At 40.8% G+C, this 15,522-nt stretch overlaps 1 protein-coding gene across 3 annotated transcripts; it reads left to right on the forward strand.

The window, feature by feature from the left end:
• The first annotated feature begins 330 nt into the window (after window positions 1-330).
• Window positions 331-10,080, forward strand: LOC119475334 (beta,beta-carotene 9',10'-oxygenase-like). 3 transcript variants are annotated; one of them, XM_037747928.1, is made up of 12 exons: window positions 331-465; window positions 2,928-3,132; window positions 3,839-4,050; window positions 4,466-4,581; window positions 4,719-4,821; window positions 5,040-5,168; window positions 5,259-5,419; window positions 5,511-5,678; window positions 5,953-6,090; window positions 7,037-7,219; window positions 7,729-7,839; window positions 8,704-10,080. In XM_037747928.1, exons 1-12 carry the CDS (start codon window positions 438-440, stop codon window positions 8,818-8,820), a joined length of 1,671 nt encoding a protein of 556 aa, XP_037603856.1. In that variant the 5' UTR covers window positions 331-437; the 3' UTR covers window positions 8,821-10,080. The 3 variants fall into 3 exon arrangements, with proteins under 3 accessions (XP_037603856.1, XP_037603854.1, XP_037603855.1); XM_037747926.1 differs by having other exon boundaries at window positions 355-465; window positions 2,883-3,132; XM_037747927.1 differs by lacking the exon at window positions 331-465 and having other exon boundaries at window positions 2,867-3,132; window positions 8,704-10,079.
• The last annotated feature ends 5,442 nt before the right edge of the window (window positions 10,081-15,522 follow it).

A 15,522-nucleotide genomic window follows, 5' to 3' on the forward strand; every position in this document is an offset into this window, starting at 1 on the left:
TGTCGCTGTTAACAAGCATTTCTGATTCTTACAAACAGTCCCTTTAAGTAAGTAGCCGTGTAATAAATGGGATAATGTACAGCTAGCGGGCCATTGTTTTTTTCCTCTGATTATTTATCAGTATGATTTTGTGTGCCCTCTTTGTAAAGCATCCTTGGGTTTCTTGAAAGGCGATATATAAGTCCAATTTATTATTATTATTATTATTATTATTATTATTGTTGTTGTTGTTGTTGTGAAATAAATCCCTTCAGTGTGACTACAAACTCAGTGCACTCTACCAGGAGTGGGAGTGTGGAGGGAGGCGCGGTCGTGCAGTGAAGGACCCGGATGTGCCGCTCTGATGTATAGGCCTGCTGGTGCAGCTCTTCCGTGGTGCGCAGTTATAAAGTCCTGCAGAGAGCAGCAGTTATACATCATCCACTCTGACAGCTGACATGCCTCCTGTGAAGTTCGAGAGTCCAAGTAAGCATCCTCTATTATGTGCATATCTTATTCTGTCTATTTATTATTATTATTATCATAATTATTATTATGCAGTTTATTCACCTGCTGGCAGTTTATTGCAGCGCTGGGACGTTTTTAAAAACCCATGCAGGAAACACTTTAAATGCATATTACACTGTTATAGCTCAAACCTCATTTTGCAGGTTTGCATATTAATAAAATAAGGGTTGTTACTTTATTATGTCTGTATCTGATTAGACTGCTGCTGCGATGCTGTGCAGTCATGTTGGCAGGACATACTGTTCCTGCCCCGGTGCGGTGCGATGCGGTGTCCGGTTGCATCCTCTCAGTCTACTGCTGCTCTTTCAAATAGGCACAAAACTGCAGTAATATTTCTGTTGCAAAGTAAATGTAGCATATGCAATAGCAATATTTTGTAAATCGCAATGTATATACAGCCTATATAAGCAATGCATACTGTAGTGGCTTTTAACAACAAAAATACCAATATCTATAAGCCACTGAGAGGACATATCTCACTATAGAATAATGCACATATCTGCATATTTTTATGATCTCTGCATATATATCCAAGCCAACACCTTATACGGTCAAAAAGCTGTTTGCTTCCCACCTGATTCTCATTAAACTGAGAGCACTTCCACATCAATTCTCCACCCAGTGTTCAAGGCCAAAACTGCATGCATCAATAAAACAAACTATTATTATTATGGTTCCAACTCATATTGTTAAGAGCTTCCACTCCAAACATATTTTAAGACCTAAAGAAATACTCTCCCTTAATTTTTCCACAAAAAAAAAAATATTAAAGGGGAGCTACGCCCATTTTCAAAATTCCTACAGGTGATACCTATGGTCCAAAAATATTAGTAAACATGAACAACTCTCCCAAATCCCAAAACTGAGTGCTAAAACTCAAACTTGTGATGTCATAGCGTATAAACTGTGGAGCTGCTCCATCGACAATGAATAGGGAGAGATGTTCTAGATGACACTGAGAGCACCCAGGGGAAGATAAGATAAGATCAGATAAGATATTTCTTTATTAGTCCCACAGTGGGGGAATTTACAGTGTACAGCAGCAAAGGAGATAGTGCAAAAAACAAGAAGCATCAGCTAACACAGTAAAAAAGAGCTAAACAAAGTGAAACAAAATAAGAACAATTAACTATAAGGAAATATAAAAATAGGAGCAATATATACAAAATCAGTCTCCCATTCATCGTCTATGGAGCAGCTCCAGACTTTATAACCGATGACATCACAAATTCACACGTTTGAGACTTACTTATCTGTTTTCTGGCTTTGAGAAAGAGTAGCTCATGTTCACAAATATTGTTTGAAATTCCCTAGGCCATGGAAATATCGTATTGGAATTCTTAATTTAGGGGGTGTTCCCCTTTTGTTGAATACTCGATTCTGATTGGTCAATCACAGCGTTCTGTTATTTCTTTATAGCAGACCGTTGCTATGTATAACAGACCGTTGCTATGGGTGCAGTTCTCATTTTCGTGTCAAAGTATTGATTTCTTCAGTAAGTAGCCGTGTAATAAGCGGGATGATGTACAGCTAGCGGGTCATGGTTGTGAAATAAACCCCTTCAGGGTGATGCAAGACTTCCTCCACTTTGCCTCGGTTTCAACTAATTGTCACTTTGCTTCACTGTGCAGAATGGCAGTGAAGTAAAGTGAGTAAAACACATTAATGAGTGGGGGAGGGGGTGTTCTTGACATTGGGCAGTTGCTATTGCAGGCTACACTTTGTGTGCACACCTTCTTCTTTTACCAAATTTAACTAAATAATTTAAGTTACCGTACCAACAGCCTTTTCATCAGTGTTTCATCCTCTATGTAGTACTTTTAATAACAGATTATAAATTAAATTATAAATTATAATTTTATTTTTTTTTTGTTAATAATGGATTGAGATTTTTAAGATAATGCAGACAATACAGCTTCTATTTTGAAAGTAGGAAGAAAATTCACAGGACCTTTCGCTCAAATTGAATAAGGGGAGGGAGTAGTAGTCTTCTGTGTTGAATAGCTTTTAGACAAACAACACAAAGTTACTGTGTTGACCTAGTTGACCAATGTCAGTTAGGACAGAGTGTGTTCACGATCTGCACAGACATTTCAAAACTGACCTTTGTGTCTCTTCAAAATAAGAGATGATAATCATGACTACAGTACAATAGGCAGAACAGTCTGGTATCCAGACAGGCACAAAATCAGTTAAGTTGAAGTTCAGGGAGTTCAGCTTGTTTGCTGGTGGAGGGAGGGACAGAAAGAAGACTAACTTGTTTGGTTGTAGAGTGCGGTCACATGCATCATGTGTTATCCGCCCAGGCACCAATTATCATTGTTACATAATAGTTTGGCAGTCAAATGATAGCCAGTATCATGTATCATGCTAAGCCTGGTGGCTTGGCATGATATTGTGTGTATGTGTAGTTCCTACAGATCATGCCAAGCCTGTTGCCAACGAGAAGGCCAAGGAGTGTCTCGCCTCGGCGCTGAAGGGACTGGAGACAATCGAACCTCTGGTCCGCTCCGTAGAAGAGACCCCCGAGCCGATCTCCACTGACGTAAAAGGCACCATTCCCTCTTGGATCAATGGAAACCTCCTTCGCAACGGCCCTGGAAAGTTCGAGTTTGGAAATACGCAGTGAGTTGGAAGCACCTCAATGCGCTTCTGTTGCTGCACAACACACACACACAAAAAGTTTCCAGATAGATGTGATTAAAGCAGCAGTGGGTAGAATTAGAGCATATGATTTAAAAAGCCATATCACTATATCCTGACAGTACTGCATGAGACAGGTAATCTGAAAAAAATCAAGTTCCTCTGTGTCCTCCGGTGCTTCTGATGGCATCTGCAAGATTTCACAGACCGGAGGAAAACAACCAATCAGAGCTGAGCTGGAGCCTTGCCGTCTCTGAGCAGCTGTCAATCACCCACACAGTTTTTGACCCAGCAGCCATGTTGAGATCAGTTGAGAAAATACCAAGCACCGCCCACCAGCCGGAGCAAACTGTCTCATTTTACAGCTAAACAGTACACTACAAGATGTTTCTGAAAACAGTTGAGGAGAGAAATAGGCATTACAGTAACAGAATATTGATTCATATTTGATCAGCGCTGCCTAGTTTGACCGTTTGATCGGAGTTTGCGAGTGATTGACAGCTGCCGTTGAATGAACAACCAATGGGAACGCTCTCTCTCTGAAATGACCTGTGATTGGCCAAAGTCTTCCGTCACGGGCTAGATTTCTCTCAGAGCACTTGAATTACAATATGCTGAAAGGTTATTATGGAATTTTTGCCCAATGACTTTCTGCCTACTGAAGCTTTAAGTGTGTTTTTCATCACAGTTACAACCACTGGTTTGATGGGATGGCCATGCTGCACCAGTTCAAGATCACCAAAGGTCAGGTGACGTACATGAGTCGCTTCCTGCACAGCGACGCCTACAAAAACAACAGTGAAAAGGACCGCATCGTGATATCCGAATTCGGTACCCTCGCCATGCCAGACCCCTGTAAGAACTTCTTCCAGCGGTTCCTGTCTCGCTTTGAGATGTTGGGTGAGTAGACTGAATCAGAAGGGCAAGGAAGAGTAAAATATAAACGGATAATATGACAAAGGAGACGGCTTGTGCCGATCAACTGTAGTGTTACACAAGAATGTTGCTTCACTTTCTTTCTAAATTACTCTGAGGTATAAATTAACTTGAGAAGGAACAAGAGAGCCAGAGGAAAAATCTACGTCAGGTGTTTTTACAAACTCTGTTTTTGCTCAACATGTCCTGAGGCCAGGGGGGGCAGCCTCTAGAGTACTGTGTTAACGAAAGGTTACATAACATGTGCTGCCGCAGGGAACCAGAGGGGACATTTTCTGTACCAAGTGTTTCACATTCCTGCCGGACTTCTCGGTGTGACTGAAAGCAGCAACAAGTTTTTCCTTCCTAGGCCAATAATCCTGTTATCTCTCTGTTACAGTGCCCACGGACAATGCCAGTGTGAGCTTCGTGAAATACAAGGGAGACTACTACGTCAGCACGGAGACTAATTTCATGCATAGAGTGAACCCAGAGACCTTAGAAACATTGGAAAAGGTACCATCACGATCGTCATGGAGTAACAGATGTTAATATGGATACATACAGTATACACATATCTGTATTCTGTCTTGTAGTCCAGTTATATCAGACATAATCATCATCTCGCCGTCTTTCTCCGCTATGTTTTGTAGGTAGACTGGAGCAAGTTCATTGCTGTAAATGGAGCCACTGCCCACCCACACTATGAACCTGACGGTACCGCCTACAATATGGGCAACTCCTATGGAAGTCACGGTTAGTCCCATCGTCCACATTAAGGTTTACATACTGTAAATCAACACAAGCTCAGACACAGGGGGAAAAGAGATGCTGCAGCACAGCCGGTATGAGAAAAGTAAAGCGTTTTTTTGAACATTAAAGCATGTAAACATGTTCTAGTAGAAACCCAAAATATAAGTATGCACCTGAAAATAAGCATAACATGTCCTCTTTCAAAATATAAAAAATTCCAGGATCCCTGTACAACATCATCAAAGTGCCTCCCAAGAAGACTGATGGCAAAGACACCCTTCAAGGAGCCCAAGTACTCTGCTCTATTGTGCCTGAAGACAAGTCCCATCCCTCCTACTACCACAGCTTTGGTAAGCCGACAGTAGCCGATATATCATTCAATAGTGGTGTCTGTATCGTTCATGCTACGGAGCCCAGTAACACCCTTCTCCCTCTCCCAGCCATGTCTGAGAACTACGTGGTGTTCATCGAGCAGCCAATTAAGATGGACCTGCTGAAGATAGTCACGTGCAAGCTGAGGGGGAAGGCTCTGAGCGACGGCATCTACTGGGATCCTACTAAGGAGACCGTCTTCCATCTCGTCGACAAGCGTACGGGCAAGGTGAGATGTGACTGTTTAATGTAGGAAACTCGATGGATAATTCTGGTGGGGGGAAATAAATCATCATCTAATCGTGTATCGTGTACCGCAGGTGAGCCAAGTGAAGTACCACACCAAGGCCATCTCCACCTACCATCAGATCAACGCCTTCGAGGAAGATGGATTCTTGATGCTGGACATGTGCTGCTCAGACGACGGCCAAGCCATCAACAACTACCTCATCCAGAACTTACGCAAGTCGGGAGAGGCATTAGATGAGGTCAGTATATAATTACATAAGAGATAATCTCATACTCCTCTTGAGTAATAAATAACTCCTCAGGGCATCATGGGCTTCGTTAATTTTCTTCCTTTGCAATAAATTATTGCAAAGTACTTCAGGAAGAAAGCTTGTCTGTCAGCTTGAAAGTCTGTCCATAGTTTATCAAATAATCAATCATGTTTTCAAGTGTACTGACAACAAGACATACTGTAAGAAAGGAATCTCTAAATTGTACCCATACTGCATTCTTCCTGTATGATGTCATTCCCAGGTATACAACACCATGTGCAGGGTGTTCCCTCGACGTTTCGTTCTGCCCCTTGACGTGACCAGTGAAACGCCACTAAACCAGAACCTGAACAAGCGGCCCTCCAGTGAGGCAACGTGTGTCAAAGTCAGCGAAAATAAGGTGAGTGTGTTCATGTGTCCTGACGGCTCATATTGTGCTGCACAAACTACAACACACTGTTACAAGTCTTACTTAAAAGACCAATGTGTAATATATTTACTGTAATAAATCATAAAATGACCATGATATGTCGTCAGAGATTAAGGAAACAGTTGAGATATACTGGCATCTCCGACAACGATGCTACAGCCAGCATTTTCTCATTTGAAATTTCCATTCCGGTCTGGAACGTCTGTATTTGTTTTGGCCGGTGTGATCCCGTCCATGGTCCATTCAGACACCCCGTTGCCACATATCAAACAAATAGGCACGCTAACACAGCCTTCTGCAGCCATGGAAGCAAGCAAACGAACTGGCTCAACAGAAATAACACTAACGTTAGATTCTACCCGACCTGAAAACGCCGTGATGCCAGCACACGCTAACTGCTATCAGCCACACCGGACTAGCCACGGCTCCAGTGTTTTGAATTTGGACTGCAGTACCCATTTTAAGAAGCTAGCTGTCAGTGCTACATATTGCTCCTTTAAGTAAAAACACAGTAATACTACAGTAGGCACTGAAATCTGTTGTAGAATGGGGAAAAATAAACCTACTTACGTGCCATGAAGTAACCACTAAATATGTAACAGTAATGGGATTGCTTAATATAGAAATATAATACTGAAGTCTGTGATTTATTTTCATAGGTAGCTTGTATATATGGAGGAGGACAAAGCAATTCAATTCTTCATATTCTTCTAAATGGTTTCTACAATGATTGACTTATTTAAAATGTGTCACAGTGAACACAGTCCCAGAGATACAACTACAGTCGCCATTTCCACCTCGTAATGGTGTGATGAAGTGTGTTAGAACAAATCCAATGTGAACTCATGGAGGACCGTAGTAAAAGCTCTGTTGATTATAAATGACAGTAGACCGTTGATCCGCACTGTGTCAACAGGTGTTCTGCCAAAGCGAGGATCTCCACGGAGATGACCTCCACGAGTACGGCGGCCTGGAGTTCCCTCAGATCAACTACGCGAAATACAACACGCGACCATACCGTTACTTCTACGGCTGTGGCTTCAGACACCTGGTGGGAGACTCTCTGCTCAAGATGGACCTGAAGGACAAGAAGCTCAAGGTTGGTGTGTGTGTGTGTGTGTGTGTGCAGTCCGGTCGCACGAAAAGGTGTGTAAATAACACGATAATGCGTAAGGCAAAAAAAGCGTGTACTGTAATAAGAACGCTCTTCTTGCTTTAGGCATGACATGTAGTCTGTACTGAAAATGTTTTGTACATTGACATTTGCGACGTTTTTCCGTAGTGATGTCACGTTGTTTCCGTACATATTGTACTTATTTTAAGACCATCCATGACATTTTTTCTGAAACTAAGTGAGTGGTTTTGTTGCCCCCTGCTGGTAGGCCACTGCACCTTCACACAGGTGTGTAATAGTCACGCATCGGCGAGGTAAAACGTGACACTGACATGCTATCCTCTGGACCGGCGCGTCTGTAACACGGTTACATAATTGTTTAATTGAAGTATAATAATCTGCACTAACTACTCTTAAAATGAGTAAATCGTAAAGGTTAAATACTGAAAGCTTCTATTTGTGAATGTGATATACCTGTGTGTGTGTGACCTCAGGTTTGGTACCAGAAGGGTACCTTCCCGTCAGAGCCGGCGTTTGTGCCGTCACCTAATGCCGTGGACGAGGACGACGGCGTCATCCTCTCTGTGGTTCTCACCCCCTCACAGGTAAGACGTCGTTTGTGAAGATGTACAGGAACTGTAGGAGAGCACACAAGACGAGAACTTAAATATTTTGTCAGAGGTTTAGTAGTAAAAGTGCTGGTCATTCCTGAGTTACATCAGTTTAATAACGGGCCACTTTAGCGCAACAGTTGCATTCTTGAGTTTTAGTTACCACCAGGCAGCAGGCCTGTTAGCAAGGAGACCCTGAGCTCGCTTCATTTTAGTGTGTCAACTTAACTTTAATGTGAACTACAATGTGAGCAGACGTCTTGAGTTAGTTCTGCATATTACAAACTTAAACTTAAATCCTAATTTTTCCATTTGAAGAGGCATGTAGAAGAGCGTGAGGGCATCATGAGCTGTTGTGCTCCTTCCCAACAACATGTCTTATTAACTTCCTCTCTTCTCTTAACTATGCTGTTTCTGTAAAGCATGTCAAGTAAGCTTATTTATAAAGCACATGTCGAGAGCAGCCTTTCAAAGTGCTTCACAATAAAAGACAAATAATCAAATAACAGACAGAGCAAAGGGCATGAAATGCAGACAAAAAGCAAATCTAATATCGAAGGAGAATTAAAGCTAAAATTAAAACAACATTGTGTCGTGACCGGCAGCAGTTTGTTATAGTCTGTCAATCAGCACTGAGAGTCTGACAGACTTTGAGAGTGTGCAGAGCCGATTCAAAATATTTTCTAATACGGCAAATTCAATTTCCTACATTGATTTTTTTTTTTAAATGACTCATTTATTTATCCATTCTTTTTTTATATATAAAGAACAGCATGCCATTGAACAGTCCCATTTTAATTGCTTCATAAATAGTTTTAGTCCTTTTTGATCGTAATTCCACCAAACTTTTCTCTCCAGGATAAAGGAGCATTCCTCCTGGTGTTGGATGCAAAGACATTTGAAGAGCTGGCAAGAGCCAGCGTGCCCGTCAACATGGCTTATGGCTTCCATGGTACCTTCAGCGCCTCTGCATGAAGCTGCTTCTGTCACAACCAAAGTGTTTCTGAAATGAATACGATACCAAGAATACCAAATGCAATATTAGAACCACTATATTCCTGATGGTACTGAGTTACTGCTGCACTTTATGAAGATAGATGCAGCGTTCTGTTGCTACATGTTGTGGTACTTTTCTAAACTGATTTCTGGTTAGTAGTAACATCCAACAGTAGATGATTGTAGTGTGATTGGTCAACCGAACCAAACTCTTCGGACTCTGCTCCAGCTCCGCTCTAAGTAGCTTTGTTTGAGGGCGTGCCAAACTAGCCGCTAGGCAGGTATCACGCAAATGTGTTGCATGGTGACATCACCACGTTACAGAAGAAAAGGTATGACTTCAATCAAGGCGATTCAGGCAGTTCAGGAGCAGTGTTTCTGTGGGAGAGAGTAAAGCCTGGTTTATGGTCGCCGTAGTGAAGCCGGGCGCAAGGTGCGCCCGCCAGAAAATTCCGCAAGTCGTCGTGGTGGTTTGTTGCGCATCTCTGAATTTTTGTAACTACAACATGGACATGGACGCCTTTGAGGGAAGGTTCACCTGCATCTCTACAACGTTTCATTGAGAGACCACAGGGACGTCAAATGACATTAAATACGTAATACATAAAACAGGCAACACACTGGGGAAAGAAGAGGCTTTTTGCTTTGAAAGAATATGAGAGATTGTTTTGTAAAAGCTAAAATAAAAAAGGTTTCATGGAAAGAGCGGCGACCCGAGGGGAAGCACCGAGAGACAGAAAGTCATTTTGACTGGGAGGTAACCGACAGTACTAATTACAGTACACAAATGCAACATCTGGCGGTACGTACGTCAGTGTTTAGTGTTTACTGCTGTTGCCAGGCAGCCTACTTTCATTTCTGGTACCACTCGTTCACTTTTTGCTTTTTTTCACCTCTGTGCATGCTCGTAGTGCGCACGCCATCTATGGAGGCTCGCGCCACGGTTTTCTCAAGCGAGTATAAACCAGGCTTCACTCCCTTTGGCGTGGACTTTGGGCTTTGTAATTTTGCAGACCTTTTTAAATGCACAAAAAACTATATAACACACAGGTCCCCTTTAATAATAGTCCTTTTATATCAACCCAGAAACTGGTACTCAAGAGTGTATTTTCATTACTGTGATTTTCAGGTTGCATGATGCTCCGACAACCGGACCAACTTTTGTTACTCGAACAATGTTTTTCTACAGTTTGGATGACTTTTATACACTTTCTTTGCCAATAAAATTTGTACCTCCATCTGAACTGTCAAGTGTCTTTACAAAGCTGTGGATTGACTGAATCTAAAAGATAATGTTCAGAAATAGACTAAGGTATAAAAACAGCTGTTTCATATGTAGCTTTATTATTTGTATTGCATCAATCAAGAGTAATCATACAGAATAAGACAGAAAATGAATAGCAGTATATTATGTTTCGTAGCTCCAGATAGCCCTTTGACACCGAGGACTCAACCAGGGTTGATTGGGTGTCTGAAAGGGTTAACCCGCGTTGACCGACTTGGCTTTGCGACCCAGGTCGAGAGGTGGGTCGGACCAGGGTCGATTTCAATATGAACGGCACCAAGGACGCTAACAATTGGGGCAGAACAAATCAATTAATAGGGACACTGTGGTGACGCAGTTGTCACAGGTCGCAGTAGCACATAAACAAACAGTGCGACCGCAACATGTTATCTTTTACACTAAAATTTATATCTTTGTAAAAGCGTTAATGATTGGTTGGTCATATCTAACTAAAGAGATCAACGTGACTCAAGCTGTAACTTATTCTTTCTTTCTTTGCTGTGTTTGTCTCTGAATTAGAGTTTTCTCAAACTACTACCAATCTTTTCTTTTCCCCACAATTTACACAGAAAAAAAAGCTATTCAAATCCAATTTCACACCATTTTTAAGTCCTATTAGGTGTGAAATTTCAATGCTCAGAGCAAATCAGTGGTTTCTCATTATTATTAATATTGTCACGGGCTGTGTTGAAGCACAATTGAGGAATTGTTCTGTTACAACATGGATTTATCCACAGTAAGCCTAGATGGCCCTGCAGCCGATGCTCAATCAAAGCAAATATTATCTTTACATTAAATGCTCACAGTGGTGAGTAGGTACTTGATTTTTACTCACTACATAACAGTTTATTAGTAAAATGTAAGAGTCTCCATTAAGTCCTTTCAATTGGAGATTTATTATTATTATTTAGAAGGTTTATTAGAAGTTATTGAATGCACATAATACACATTTAAAGCTGGTGCTTGAATATGGTCTCTTTACTCTTCACATAAATTTTAATTATATACTTTTTGTCAAACACAAAGCATAGTTATTATAAATAACACCAACAGCTGATCGTAGCTAACGGTGCTAACAGTGAAAACAAAGGCAACACTGCTGACAGAGTTATTGGTGTTACCCTGGGGGGGAACCGGAGGATGGGTGCTTCGCTTCCACACTACGGTCGGGACGCCGTTATCAGCTGTAACCGCCATATGAGAGCAGGGCAGAGCGGTGGCAGGGAGCTAGTCAATGAGGCTCACATGCACTAAAAGGCACGAATGCCCGCGATGTCAACAAAACAAGGAGAAGCTCGGATTACAACACACACAGAGGGAGAGTGACTTCATTCTCTGCTCTGGTAGACATTACTCCTCTATATCTTTATTAGGGCTGTCAAAGTTAACGTGATAATAACTCGTTAACGCAAATGTGTTTTAACGCCACTAATTTCTTTAACGAATTAACGCAATCGATATTTCGGAGGTTGTAGCGGGCTCAGTTTTAAAAGCTAGAGTGAAGATACCGGCATCATATGAAATTAGAAAAATCTAAAGAATCCATCGGTAACAACCATGTCATACTAGCTTGTTGCGAAGGAAGGTAAAAAAACACTCCAAACTTGGGCTAAATTTTGGCGAGGAAAAACTGTCATGGCCATTTTCAAAGGGGTCCGATGACCTCTGACCTCCAGATATGTGAATGTAAATGGGTTCTATGAGTACCCACCAGTCTCCCCTTTACAGACATGCCCACTTTATGATAATCACATGCAGTTTGGGGCAAGTCATAGTCAAGTCAGCTCACTGACACACTGACAGCTGTTGTTGTCTGTTGGGCTGCAGTTTGCCATGTTATGATTTGAGCATATTATTTATGCTAAATGCAGTACCTGTGAGGGTTTCTGGACAATATCTGTCATTGTTTTGTGTTGTTAATTGATTTTCAATATTAAACATATACATACATTTGCATAAAATAAGCATATTTGTCCACTCCCATGTTGATAAGAGTATTAAATACTTGACAAATCTCCCTTTAAGGGACATTTTGAACAGATACAAAATGTGTGATTAATTTGCGATTACTCGTGATAAACTATGGAGTGCGATTAATTAAATATTTTAATCGATTGACAGCCCTAGTGTTTACATAGCAACAGTTGTTTGCTGCTATATTAATGCTCTGAATATTGTATAGAGCAGCTTTAAGGTTCTATAAACCACTTTACTGAGTGGAGAATATCCCCTGAAGGCATGAAATCATCTAAATTACTGTTTGGCTAACATACATAATGCAAAAAAACAACAACCATAAGCTGATTACTTTAAACCTGTGTTTAATACAAATGTGTGCTGAATGGCTATTTGTTTCTGTTGTAAGACATCCACACTTCCTCCACTAGAGGTCAGCACGAGACCCCATTTCAGCTGCAGTCAGTCTGACTCTGAATCTGCAGAGTCAGGAACTGAACTCACTACCTGACCACGATTTGTTAATAAAAATGTAAAGGAAAGAAAAAAAACTGTTGCACAATTTGCTTTGTCTTGTTTGTGTGCAACAGGACAACAGGAAGTCCTTGGGTTTGTGAGCAGCGACAATGCGACTTCTCCCTCCAGTGACCGTGTTGCACTCTCTGCATTGTAAACCCTCGTGAACGGCAGCTCATTCAGCTCTCGGCTGCATTATTGTGAATGTTAACGGGTCCACTTTCTGGCTCATACAACAGTCTCTGAAGGAGGCGGGCTCAACATGGGCACACTGGCTATATAAGAGGGATCAAACCTGTGACCTTCTCACAATCGGGCGGTCTGTAACCGCCAGCCCATCCCCGCCACTTGAAAAATGTACTGCAAACACTGGAGGAGCCTGGCATTGAACATCAGAGGAGTTATTTCCAAGTCTGTGACCTTAACAACTGCATTTATAGGGCACTTGAGACAGAGTGGGGGTAAAAAAAACAAAAGACAAGATGCAAGAAAAAACTAGATTTGTGATATTCAAGTGAAAAAAAGGAGAAAAAGTAAGAGACTAAAAAACAAAAAATAAAAAGAGTTGGAGTAGATCAAAACTGAATCAATGGATTAAAGCAGAACTAACTGCAGCTTCCCAATTCACTTTTTACGCTGCGTGTGTGGTCGGAGAACAGATGCGCATTTCCATAGAGGAGTGAACAAAAGGGAGAAGAAAAAAAAAAAATCTCTCTGTGTGTTCCTGACAGCCGGTTAAAGCAACAGGAACCAAACTCTTAAGAGAAAAACCTCTAAATCTAACCGCTTCTTTTTCTGGCCAATTTAAGTTTTGAAAGTTTTCAGGGATGCTTTTTGGAGTACAGAACATGCATTATTGATGGTTACAGCTACATGTAGGACTGCAAGATGGTACATTATGTTAGAACAAAGGTTGATTTCTAAAAAAATCAAAATGCATTTCGTGAACAATGTGTGTCTGAAACTTTCAAAGAGTTCCACTACGAGTGCTCATCACTGGCTCCTGCATTCTTCTCTACGGGGCGGCTGCACAATCAATACATTAGTATACTTAATATACTTTGTATATCCAACAGGAGGAATGTGGCATGACGAGACAAAATAGAGCTATCAAAAATAATTAGAACGATAAATCAGAGATTTTGCATTGATCCAGCTCAGTTATTACAGCTCATTGAACAGGAATCCACCAGCTGCTTCTTTTGATTTATTCTGCACAGAGAAGTGAAGACAGATATCTTCCCTGTAGCAAACAAATCCCCGTTATTAACAATTTTAAATATGCACTAAGATATCTGTATTTGTTTTTCAACAAGCATTAGACAAAACCCTGAATTGGAACTCAGTGTGGTTAAAAACCAGTATAAACATGTTCCGTTGGCGCTTATCGATCACTCAACGTTTGGTTTAATTTTCTTATTTAGCACAGACTGACTGAGCTGCAGGGAGCGGCTCCGTGGCGGCAGGTTTGTAACGTCTATTGAAGCAGTCAGTCATGTCTCAGGTCAGGAATTGTGATTTTTTTTCTAACAGGATAGTAGTTTGTGATCAGCTGTGACATAAGAAGCACAACATTTATTTTTAGAACCTGTTTCTCCTTTTGTGATATGAATAGCTCTGAAAGCTGCTGCCGTTGTGTAAATTCAAGAGATGTTTGAAGTCAGTCAGACACAGATGAGAACATCTGCACTGCCGCAGTCACCGAGACCCACTGAAGACAGATTATATTAGGGCTGTCAAACGATACAAATATTTAATCGTGATTAATCGCATGATTGTCCATAGTTAATTGCGATTAATCTCTGTTCAAAATGTACCTTAAAGGGAGATTTTGTCAAGTATTTAATACTCTTATCAACATGGGAGTGGGCAAATATGCTGCTTTATGTAAATGTATGTATATATTTATTATTGGAAATCAATTAACAACACATAACAATGACAAATATTGTCCAGAAACCCTCACAGGTACTGCATTCAGCATAAAATATAAAAGACTTGTCTCAAACTGCATGTGATTATCATAAAGTGGGCATGTCTGTAAAGGGGAGACTCGTTGGTACCCATAGAACCCATTTTCATTCACATATCTGGAGGTCAGAGGTCAAGGGACCCCTTTGAAAATGGCCATACCAGTTTTTCCTCGACAAAATTTAGCCCAAGTTTGGAGTGTTTTTTGACCTTCCTTCGCAACAAGCTAGTATGAATTCGTTGTTACCGATGGATAGCCCAAGTTTGGAGCGTTACTTGGCGACCAGCTAGTATGACATGGTTTAGCTTTTAGCTTTAAAATTGAGTCTGCTGCAACCGAAAAATTGCAAGTTGTGTTAAAGCGTTAGAGAAATTTGCGAGTTATCATGTTAACTTTGACAGCCTACATATCAAGCTATCAAAAAACTCATTAACAAAATGATCTATCTTCAGAAGAGAGGCTTTAAAGTTAAAGAGGAACTGATAACAGTTAAGTCTTTTTTTGGAGTTTCCTGCAAAATCATCAGGAAATAGTCCCATCAAAATTAACTAAATCTGACTCAAAGACACCACCGCCACCGGCCGTCATGAAATTTGGCATTTAATCACTCTACGGAAAATGAATTTGTGGTTACAAAAAGTGACATTGGGAACGAGATGATACATCTCAACCGTTTCACCTTGGAGCGAGACAACACCCAAGGACACTTTTCAGCACCTGATGAATAATGTTGCTTATTTTATTTGGTTTTGAATAAAAAATATTTCCTTATTTAATGAAACACTATTAGGGCTGTCAATTGATTCAAATATTTGATTGCAATTAATCGCATGATTATCACACATTTTTATCTGTTCAAAATGATACCTTAAAGGGAGATTTATCAAGTATTTAATACTCTTATCAACATGGGAGTGGTCAAATATGCTGCTTTTGCAAATGTAGGTATATA

The sequence above is a fragment of the Sebastes umbrosus genome, chromosome 17, assembly GCF_015220745.1.
Source record: "Sebastes umbrosus isolate fSebUmb1 chromosome 17, fSebUmb1.pri, whole genome shotgun sequence".
NCBI classification, from domain to species: domain Eukaryota; kingdom Metazoa; phylum Chordata; class Actinopteri; order Perciformes; family Sebastidae; genus Sebastes; species Sebastes umbrosus.